The 12,325-nt window shown below is 33.8% G+C and overlaps 1 protein-coding gene across 1 annotated transcript; it reads right to left on the bottom strand.

Moving 5' to 3' along the window:
* Positions 1-5,509: 5,509 nt before the first annotated feature.
* Positions 5,510-10,820, bottom strand: LOC123693281 (abl interactor 2). Its single transcript, XM_045638292.1, has 10 exons — positions 10,757-10,820; positions 10,597-10,677; positions 10,054-10,493; positions 8,613-8,801; positions 8,014-8,138; positions 7,663-7,738; positions 7,471-7,538; positions 6,803-6,928; positions 6,111-6,207; positions 5,510-5,788 (listed from the first exon to the last, which is right to left on the bottom strand). Exons 3-10 carry the CDS (start codon positions 10,484-10,486, stop codon positions 5,625-5,627), a joined length of 1,278 nt encoding a protein of 425 aa, XP_045494248.1. The 5' UTR covers positions 10,487-10,493; positions 10,597-10,677; positions 10,757-10,820; the 3' UTR covers positions 5,510-5,624.
* Between the last annotated feature and the right edge of the window lie 1,505 nt (positions 10,821-12,325).

Below are 12,325 nucleotides of genomic sequence, written 5' to 3'. Positions count from 1 at the left end.
ATATCTATTGTATTTTTTTATTTTTATTTTGTATTATGAATCGAGTTCGAAACATTAAAAAACAAATTGAACCAAGTATTTATTACCAAAACATCAGGGGAATGAGAACTAAGCTACTTGAGATTCACAAAAACGTACTGGCAAATAACTACTTAATAATTGTATTGACTGAAACATGGCTTAACCATAATATATTTGATGGAGAAATACTTGATAATCGTTATGAAATTTACAGAAGGGATAGACAGTCTAACTCATTATTTAGGGATAAAGAGGGTGGTGGTGTACTCATTGCCGTGCATAAATCAGTGAAATCTATTAGAATGACTAATTTTGAAAGTATTGCTGAGGATTTATGGGTAGCAATAGAATTTCCTACTACAAATGGATTGCAGAGAATAAGTTTATGTGCGGTCTATATTCCTCCCCCCATTAATAGTGCGGTTCTAGAAAACTTTTTAAATAAATCTTCCATTGCTGCTAATCAGTCGGTAAACCACCTGATTGTTGGTGACTTTAATATGGGTAGTAATTTAAGTTGGATTAGAAAAGAACATTACGACAATTTTTTATGTCCACATAATTCTAATAACCCGACTGCAGTTTCGCTTATTGACTTCATGGCTTTCTGTAACAATAAACAATATAATGCCATTGTTAACTGTAATAATAGAATATTAGATCTGGTATTATCAAATTTAAATAATGTCATAGTCACGGAAGCATTGGAGCCCATATCCATGGTTGATAGATATCATCCCCCTCTAATCATAAATGTTAGTTTGGAAACACCTCTGTACCTAAAACACAACGTCACTGAACGGAATGACATATTCAATTTTTTCAATGGTAAATATGATAATATTAAGCATGATCTATCTGTGATTGATTGGACATCAAGGCTACCCTACGACATGGATGTAAATACTATGGTTTCCGAATTTTATTCTATCTTGCGAAATTTAATAAAGCAATACGTTCCACTTAAGCAAAGACGCAACTCTAAGTATCCTCCCTGGTTCACAAATAGGCTTATTAAATTGTTAGGTGAAAAAGAAAAATATCGTAAACGCTATAAAATATATAAAAACGAAATGGATAAACTGCAGTATAATTTATTAAAAAATAGAACTCGCATTATATTAGATAAGTCTTATGATGATTATATAACTAAAATACAGGGCGATATATTAAAAAATCCTAAAACCTTTTGGACCTACATAAAATCTAAGAGGAGTCATGCCTGCAACTTTCCATCTGTTATGGTACTTAATGATAAATCGGCAAATGATGGTAATGGAATAGCAAACTTATTTGTTGAACATTTTTCTTCGGTATACAGTCAATCATCGTCATCCATGTCGTCACAAAACGTACTTTCATCTTTAACAATGTGTGCTCGTAATAACGTAAATATTAATGAACGGGAGGTCAAACGTAAATTACAATTACTCGATATTAATAAAGGTTCGGGTCATGACGGTATCAGTACGGTATTTTACAAAAGATGTGCAGCGGAATTGTCAGTTCCTCTATCTATAATTTATAATAAATCCCTAAACAGCGGAATATTTCCAACTTTTTGGAAAAAAGGTTTGATAGTGCCAATTTTTAAACAGGGGGATAAGTGTGAAGTAAAAAATTATCGGCCTATTACATTGTTATCGATACCCGCGAAAATTTTTGAGTCTTTCGTTTATGGTTACATATCGTGGCACACCAAGAGTCTTATTTCTGTGAACCAGCATGGTTTCACAAAAAAACGTTCGACACTTACCAACTTGCTAAGTTTCACTAACTCAGCAATAACAAAAATAAGTGACGGTAATGAGGTCGACGTAATCTATACTGATTTCAGTAAGGCCTTTGATACAGTGAATCACCATCTGCTAATAAAAAAACTTAGGGACACTTTTTGTCTTTCAGAACAGGTTTTACTCTGGTTGCAGTCTTACTTATACCTTAGACCACAAATAGTTAGGCTTAGCGGATATCAGTCTAAAGAATATTATCAGTTATCTGGAGTTCCCCAAGGCTCCCATCTAGGCCCATTATTGTTTACATTATTTATAAACGACATTACGAATGTTATCTTGGAATCTGAATATGAAATTTATGCGGACGACTTAAAACTTTTCAGATCGGTAAATTGCTCTCACGACCAACAAAAACTGCAGGATGATATAAATCGAGTATCACTTTGGTGTAAGAATAACCTAATGCAACTGAATGGAAGTAAATGTAATTTTATAAAACTTTCCAGAAAACATGTTAGATTCAAAACAACTTATAAAATTGATGATATTGCTATTAATCAAAAGTACAATCTTAAAGACTTAGGTATTACATTAGATGAGGAATGCAGATTTGATACACATATAGATCTGGTGGTTCGCAAAAGTTTTAAAATGCTAGGTTTTATTTTTCGTAATACACAGGATTTTAAATCTACTCTCGCTATGAAAATACTTTATAATTCTCTCGTAAGGTCCAACCTTGAATACAACTCAGTTGTCTGGTGCCCTTACTATAAAAAATATATTACTCGTATTGAATCAGTACAGAAAAAATTTATTAATAGATTAAGTTATATCACCAAAAATAATACTCTTACAAATTATAGCGAAAAGCTAAACTTTTTTAAAATGGAGTCTTTGGAAGCGCGCAGAAGCGCGTCACAGCTTATATGCCTACATAAATTATTGAACAATGAGATAGACTGTCCATCACTGTTGTCGCAAATTGGTCTCTCGGTGCCTATCTATAATTGTCGGCTAAGTACTTTTTGCCCTATGTACACAAAATTTTCAAAAAATAGATATGGTTCGAACTCCCCGTTACAACTTATTTTAAAATTATATAATAGAATATTTACAGTTGATCATAACACAGATATTTATTTTTCAAAACTAAGCTCGTTCAAAAAGCATATTGTTAACACTTTAAACAAACTGTATAAAATTTAAGTTTTTACTTTTTAGTTCATCTTTATAATTAAATTTTTATGAAAAATTGTTAAAGCGGTGCCTACCTGTAATTTAGATACGTAAATACTAATGTGTGTTTTAAGTTAATTTTGAATTGTTTGAACAAAAAATTATGTATCTAGTTGGTAAGCCATTTTTTAAATAAATAAATAAATAAATAAATAAATTCTGTAAATGTAATTTGGACTGAGATTTTAATGATTCGTTTTCACAATTTAAATGTAAACAAGTGTTTGAAAATCATTTTTTTTTAATATATACTTTGTCTTATTTTAACCTTCCATACATTCATCATTACGCCAGCATCAGTAACACACTTTAATAGTTCGAAGACGTATAGAAGATGTATTGTTACTCAATAAATGATTTATATTTTTTTATTTATTATCTTAATATATATAAATCTCGTGTCACAATGTTTGTCCTCAATGGACTCCTAAACTCGGAAGCTCGGGGAATATGACAGTTGCCGAACAGTGACGAATTTTTCTATGCGCATTATCAGTTTGGGAGTACTGTACATTAATATAAAAAAAAAATCCTACAGATTGTTCTAGAAACTTACCATTAGTGCTGATTTACACAGGGTCAGTAGACTGTTTACAAGTAGTAGTGGTACGTTTCTCACGGTGACAACACGTTTGTGAAGTCAGTGGGAAAAATGAATTCACGAAAACAACTGAAACGACGATTTAATTATTTGTTTTTTTTTTTTTATTAAAAATTTATCAATTTTGCTGTTGAATGAGTTAATAGAAATTGTAGAAAATGAGAATGAGATAACTAAAAATAAACGACAATGGGTAAGAAAATGGATTTAGGGATTTAATACCCCAAAGGCACTCGTTTTTGCCATGTAATTGCACCAATTTTAAGGTTTCGTCTTCGCTTACGGGTCATTTTTATCGCAAGCGAAAAAAACGTGGTCACTCTACAACGCAGCGGCAGTGACTAACCACGCACTTATTTGTCTGTTTACACGGGGTTTATTTGGCTGACGCGGGGTTGCGCGGGTAGCGGGGGGCGCCAACTGACTTTAAAATATTCGTGTCCGAATATTCAACTCAGCGCTGAGTTCAAGCCTCTGCAGTACTGACTTCAAATCTGTTTACACAGGGTTTTTTTCGGGTCAGCACTGATTTGCCTCGAATTTGTAGTCAGTTACTGACCCGGTGTAAATCAGCACTAATGATGGAAACGCACGCTTTTGTTTTCTTTTTTATAATAAGCAGCATTCCTATGTAACATCTATCTTAAGGACATGGTTTAAGAACCATCATTGGAGGTTGATTGATTAAAACACTATTTTAGTATATTCGTTTATTGTGTACACAGTAAGCATATAATATTAATTTAATTATAAATGTAAATAAATTACGTGTAAGAAACTAGCATTTAATTACATACAATATGGTGAAAAAGTCGTTTTATTTCTGAATACCTGCTCTATTTCTTATATAAGACAATTAACTGAACTTAATACAATACAAAATCATGTTTCTTTCTTTATGGTAGGTACACTAGTTGTCTTATACTATTGAGAACAGACTAAACAGCATGATTTCTATTGGAATTGCAATGAATTGTTTATTTATTGGCATTGTAAGGAATTGATTATGAAGTAATTTTTCATTTTCTATAATATAATGAAATTGTCTAATAACTAGTTAATAGCTATAGTAAAATAAACGATTTTTATATCTAATCTCTTATTTGTTGTGTGGAAATACACACACTTATAATATTTGGTAAAGATAAATGTGCAGAAAAGTATAAAATATGTACCAATAATATGAAATATCCAATGAAAAGCTGAATATTGAATACTAAGATAAAAAATATTTATATTTAAGAATGTATTAGTCTAAATTATTTTATAGAACGATTACAACGTAGTTATAAAATTTCACTTAATAGGTACAAATAATACGCAATAACAAGCTTATTGGATATAATAACCTAACATACTAAAATAAAGGTACAATTAATATAAATAAATGCCACATGGTTTATTTTAGATTGTAAAACTGAATGCTGTCTAAAAAAAGGCAGAAAATACAAAAGAAGTCGTTTTAACTCTAAAAACATGATACTTACAACTCCCAAATTCAAGGAATATAAATGAACTAGCTGCTGCCCACAGCTCCACACGCGTGATTGAAATAAATTTTAAGTTCATCTTTATGATTCTCTTGGAGAGAATTTATCAGAAACATTTCTTAGAGGATATCTACAGGTGTAGTGGCTATTTCAATGGCAAACACCATTGCGTTTTACATGTGAATATTATATTTATATTTTATAAAAAGTCTTGATTTTAGTTTTTCAACAAGAGATTTATAAGAATAAAAAATATCGATCACGAGGCGGTATTCGAACCATTGTTTGTTCTTGAAGTTATACTTATTTTGGCGCGATGGAGAAAAATGATGAGAGTGAATTTTTACGATGCGCGCGCAAACCGACACCTAAATTTAACAGCATGAAGTTAATTCTAGGTGGTATGAAAATTGCTAACTATGTTCAAGTTGTATATTCTAGTATTTCCCATACGCCAAAGAAGTATAACTTCTAACGCGTGTACATAAGTACACGCACTCTTTTTTTTTCTAAAAATTACTCATAAAACGCATAAATTTAAACACATGGCTCAACATAATTCCCGGGGAACAATCCCGTGACCCCGTCCATGACTCCCTCCCACCATCCGTCGTCGTTCTTCTTCAGCACATATATCACTGAGCTCTCTTGGAACGAAAGCTCGTCCTCTTTGTCCGCGTAGTAGTCGTATATCGCTACCACTGGAACGGAAGTTTTATTTTAGGCTGAATATATAAGGGAAGGTTGTGAGTTTTTCATTTAATTAAGCTTAATAGTAAAAATAAAATGTCAGTATTGGAAATTTTATACGTCGTGTTGTATAAAGTTTCCAATACATGAAAAAAATGAAAAAAAAAGCCTTCTAAATCAAAGTAATCTAATAATATAATGATTGTATGAATCTTTATTTTGTCAGGCAGGATTAGGATGTATTGTAATGTACTTACCGAGGAAGTAAATTATATTAATCGTATTTTCAATGAAAGCAAAAATTTACTTCATGCCAATTAATTTAGTATTTACCTTTTTCAATGTAATTCTTAGGCACCCATCCAGGCAAGTCCTCTTCATCGGGCACTATAGCTGGCACCGCGTTTGTATATTGAGTACCCATTTTGTTCTGCAAATTTTCAACAAACATTAGTGTAGTAATGTGAAAATTATTAATGTAATACTTAATAATTATTAGTATACTGCACTACATATACAGGTGACGCCAATTTTTATGGTAATTTTATGGCGCAGTCGCAAGATGCGCAAGAACAGTCGATTAGCCCCCTCTTACTTCCCGCGACACCTGCAATTGTGTTCTGTGCAGCGACGATGTTCACAGCTATGATATATAAAAAAGCTAGATACGTTACCCGCTCTCTATTTTGGCAAGAAAAAACTCAGCTAAGTGCCCGAGTTTCACTTAGTCACGCACCATCCAGCGTCGTGGCTGGACGTTCTTTTTATATTTTAATCGGCAGTTGTTATTACGAAGTACATGAGTGAGACATGTATTATGTCTTGTGCGTGAGAGTGAAAGAGAGAACAACTGTATTGGTGATAATGCGTTAGTAAGTAGGTATGTTTTAATTACGCTGTTTTTTAGTGCAATGATGTTGGCGTATGCCGCGTCTACTAGTATAATAGGTCATTGGTTCACAGCCGTCTCTATAGTACAGTACAAAGTCAATCGGAGTGGAGGCAGTGGAGTCAATTGTACTCACGCCCATGTGATGTGGCCGGCCGAACGCGTCGTGCGCGAGCTCGTCGTCCATCGGCGGCGGCGGCAGCGGCGGCGACACCGACCCGCCGCGCGCCGACCCGCCGCCGCCCGACGACGATGACGCGCGCTAAATAGTGTACAAATAATAACATAATATAAAAAACCGCAACTTTGAAACAAAACTAAGATGGGTATGTAACAGCAGCTCTATATAATTCAATACAGAGATAATACGTGCGGTCACCACCAATATATAAAGACGACTGACGGATTAAAACACGCGAGTAAACGTTAACAACACACGAGTAAACGTTAACACACGAGATAACGTTAACAACACGCGAGTAAACGTTTACAACACAAGAGATAACGTTAACAACACACGAGTGTACGTTAACAACACACGAGATAACGTTAACAACACGCGAAATTATGTTAATAACACGCGAGGCGATGTTAACAACGCGTTGGTAAAGGTAACACGAGATAAAGTTGCGTTGTTAACAACGACATAGTAAAGACGCTAATAACACGCAAGTCGACAACACATTCACGACATTCATGGGCGAGATGTTGCTAATAACTAATAAATAATGGCACGTTCATGGCGTTAATAACACGTGGGACGATGTTAACAACTAAACTTTATATGCATCGAAGTTAACATACCTGACCTGGCAGGCTCATGGAATGTTGGCTGTGCTCGCCGTCCGAACCAATCAATGGAGATGGTGGTGCTGTAAATAAACAATTTGTATCTAGCAACTTGTATTTCTATGTAACTTTTTTTGTTATAAAAATAATTATTAAATTGAAATAATAAATGCAACACACTTCAATTTACTAAACCAGTATACTTACGAGGCATACTAGCGTGCAGGTCTTGTTGTGAATAATTTGTGGAAGATTGGTGTTGATTCGGATGCACCATGCCAACCTAGAATAAAAACGCAATTGTTTATCATTATTTAAATTTCCTGTTATGATTTTTTTTCATTAATTTGAGAAAATGTATGAATAAAATTACAGTTTTTCAAGTATACAGAGTGACAGTTTGCAAGTAATCCTTTTTTTTAATTCATCTAAATTATTTAGCATGAACAGGTGACATAACATGAATAACAAACTCCTTCTATAACTACTTTAATTTATATTCAATCTCTTGTTTGATTTCTTTAACATTATTTTTATACGTGTAATTTGTAACGGTACCTGTGGTTGAGCAACCGGCAGTGTAGAGTAGCCAGGTGGTCTGCGAGGGTAGTTGGGTGCGTAGTGCGACGGCACTTGGGGCGGCGCGACGGCTGGTGGGGTGCGGTACTCGCGGGATGATTTACCTGTTTATGGGTTTTATCGTAGTTTTAGTATTTGATGTATTCACATAAAACATGAAATTTACATAAAAAAATAAATGATAAATTGCATTATTTATGATTAAGTAGACTAATTAACATTTTTCATTTATTACACAGAGCAATCATTTCAATATTTGATACTCCATCATAATATTTCTAATAAAGGACACAGTCATTCCTCACTATTTTACATAGTAACAAAATCTAAATATTGCATCCACACAGCATTTTTTTAAAAGAACAAATGAACAGCTTTATAATTAATTTAGCTTGCTCACATGCATCAGAATTCAGAACTAATGCCTGATTAAATTATACAAAATAAAATGTATTTATTCCCATAACTAGAATGTGCCATACCTATCATACCTAAAGGCTAAAGCTGTTAATCATTATAGTTGATCCATACATCATATATAAATTCAATTTCCTTATTGCATAATTTACGATTCATACCCAAAGTACCACGTCCCAGCGTGCCAGTATTAGACGCGGACGCAGATCGAACAGCAGCTGGTGGTGTGGGAGGCTTGGTAGTGGGTGCGGGGAGTGGAGCAGCACCAGGAACAGAGCCTGAGCGACGGCCACGAGGCGTCCCGCTCATGCCACTGTTCCAGTGAGCACCGTGGCCTATGTCGTCTAGAGCTATAGGAAAATAATATAAAAGAATTAGTTTGTTACTGTGTAGTAAACATATTTTAATAAAATAAAGTAATGAAATTATAGTAGTTATTGTCACTTAACATGTTAAACGCCGAGCAAAAAATGGCAGTTAGTCATTTGGGCCACAGGGGACACCGGTGCGCCACCCTGTATTGAACTGTTTGGGTCACAGAGGACACACGTGACCGGTGTTCACATCAAATGTTGATTACAAGCCACGGGGCATTAATATTGAATAAAAATGGTAAAGATGTGACCCGCGTGGCCCTGTTCAACGACCAAAACAGTTTGGTTTTTTAATATTTAGAGAAGATAAAAAATTACAGCGAATTTCTTAGAAGATGTTAGGTTTGCTCTAAAACAGAATAAAAAAATGTATAATTTGTGTTGCGTTTTTGTATGTTTGTTGTGGATAAAACTGGTTAACAATTATATGACCTAAAGATATTAAAATAGAATGAAATATAAAAAAAATACATATTATTAGTGAAGTTTATTGAAACACGGCAAGCAAAGTGATGGTTTGGAGGGACATTGTTCGCAATAAGTGATCATTTTTTGTGACTTATTTTTAGCAATCTTGGTACCCATGGTTGAAGCTATCTCTTTGTAGCACTCTACATCGCGCGAGAAGATTGCGCGGGCGCGCGGTATGGGTGGCGCGGTGACCCTGCGGCCCCTGCAGACGTAATATCAAGATTTTATATCACCAGGCCACGGGGGTCACCGGTGACCGATTACAAGTTGAAAGAAAAATTGATAAAATTAAATTAAATATGTAAATTTAGTCATTTTTTATTGTTTTGTGTCGATATTTACTTTAGCGAAAAATGACGTTATTGATGATTTCCACTAAGCCTGAATGGGTTGGCTTGAATCGCCCATCGGTGGGCCGCTTGGCGTTCAACGTGTTAAAGCAAATCGAAGTAGTCTTAAGGAGTTGGTTACATACAAACCAGCAAGTGAAGCAAAAATGGTGTGTAAGAAATTTTCATTGTGTCTGTGTACTTAATAAAAAAAACCTTAAGAAATAATAGAATACAGACTGGTTAATAGACCCCATTATATGGATGTTAGGTGTAGGAAATATTTAAATTTAGCAATATTGCGGTTGTGTTACTACATTTTATGAATCAATTAGCCTATAATGGTTACTAAAACATGTTCATAAATCACTCATAATTGTAAAATGTTTTAGATAAGGTAATAGAAATAAACTATATTATAAACAAACCTGTATAATCAATGCTCTTCCTTACATACTTAATGGGTTTCTCAGGATTGGCTGGAGCAATGATTTTATACTGTCTATTTGTCACTTTATTTGCTGTTAGCACACCAATTTCTCTCCGTGCTACCTTCTCCTTATGAATAGCAACAGTCTGTGCTATATGATTCATTTGCCCTTCCATCTCGGCTAACTGCATGGTTTGTAACTCCAAGAGTTGCAGGAAGTTGTATGCAAGTGTATTTATTTGATAGGCGACACTTGCGAGAGACTGCGTAGTATAGTTTTTTGTGCTTTCAAGAGCTAGTCGTTTGTTCTCAGATTGGAAGTAATTAGCCTCACAGTATTCAGCAACCCGTTCCAGATTTGTATGACTATCCGTGAGGTGATTACGACCTTCAGGTATTTCCGTTTGTAATAGCGCAGCTAGTTCTGCCATTTTGAAGCTGCAAAAATGAATACTTTATGAATATTTTTCCATACACTGGCTGCAAGTGCAGCCTATATGCTATTCAAAAAATATATAAGAGTCAACAAGAACTAAGTTACCTGCAGGTCAAGCTATGTACAGTAAAACCCAGGAACGATATTAAGATTTTATAAACGAGAGAGATTATGACAGTTTATATCCTGAAATAAAAAATTTGATTTATTATTACTTAGCGCAATAAATTGTTAAAAATTAATTAATCACAATAATCTCCCCCACCTTAATTTAGTCAACAAAAAATTTATGTCAAAATTTTTGAGCAAACGAAGTCCAGAGATTACAGAAATTTAGATACATATACAAGATATGAAGATAATATAGAATTCTCTTTGCCAAAGATACTTTATCCAGATTATAAAAATCGGTAAGATCAAATTTTTTAATGTGGATAAAATAATGACTGCTAATAGCTAGAAAAAAGACATATTTATTATGATAGTTTCTCAGTAAGTAAAGTGTTCTACAGAATTTAAAGATTGTGAGTTCTAGTATAGAACTAGCTTCGCTCACATTAACCAGTGCAAACTTAGCACCCCATCTATGGAATTTTGGGTCGAAAATGACCTTGATTGTTAGGTCCCCGTTAGGTCCTTTAAGGTCCCACAATTTTTTCGTTAGGTCCCCTTTAGTTTTTTTTTAAATAATTTTTTAAATTTTAGTTATAAAAAAATGCAACTTTAGCACCCCATCCATAGAATTTTGGGTCAAAAATGACCTTAATCGATAGGTCTCCGTTAGGTCCTATAAGGTCCCACAATTTTTTCGTTAGGTCCTCTTTAGTTTTTTTTTAATAATTTTTTTTTAATTTTAGGTATAAAAAAGTTACACTTTAGCACCCCATCCATAGCAAAATTGGCGAATTTTATTAAAATCGTATTCTTTACCGTTAGGTCCGTAGAGGCCCATCATTGAAATTGTTAAATTATTAATGTTATTAAATTATCAAGAACGGCTGAACCGATTTAGCTGAAAATTGGCAGGGAGGTAGTTTAGAGCCAGGAGAAGGATATAGGATACTAAATACGTACCACGGGTGAAGCCGGGGCGGACCACTAGTTATACAATAATTGAAACCGGCGCATGCGCCTTAGAGCATTAAGGCATGCGCACATCATACATAAACAGTGCGAAATTTAAATTGGTATCGTTTCATTAATTATTAAATTAAATCAATAAATAAATCTATACTAGTCACGTCTGGTTCGAAAGATGAAACTGGCTTTAAGCCGCGAATAAAGAATAAGAATCACTATCATTATCTCTGACATCATTAACTCTTCCATTTCTGCAGTTATTCCATCTTGTTTTTTTTGTACTGCTCTTCAACATGAATAACATGGTTCGGTCATAGAATAAATCTCGTCGAGATACTGATTTTGAATCTTTAAACATTTTGAACGGACAGATCGTTCAATTTTATATTGTTGCTTGAATGGTTTTTAACTGGGTTACTAGTATCATCCATGCAAAATAATAATAATAATATAAAACAAATCATACCTACTTATAATAATGTGCAATGCAATCAAGATGAAAAGCATCAAAATATCAAGTCACACTTAACAATGCATTGAGATATTTCTCGTAAACACTCTTGTTTTTCCTTGAAAACTACATCTCTTTCAAATTGTTTCATTTTAAATTTATTAATCATAGTTTAAAGTTTTCGTCATGTTTTCAACTCAGTTTTCAAAAATATTTTTTTTTGAAATCACTAAAATCCTAAGCTAAAATCGCAGAAAAAAAAATCACTTTGACAAGCTTTGACACATCAACAACTCAGGTTTT

The sequence above is a fragment of the Colias croceus genome, chromosome 7 (genome assembly GCF_905220415.1).
Source record: "Colias croceus chromosome 7, ilColCroc2.1".
NCBI lineage: Eukaryota > Metazoa > Arthropoda > Insecta > Lepidoptera > Pieridae > Colias > Colias croceus.
This window is presented reverse-complemented; position numbering and strand designations above follow the sequence as displayed.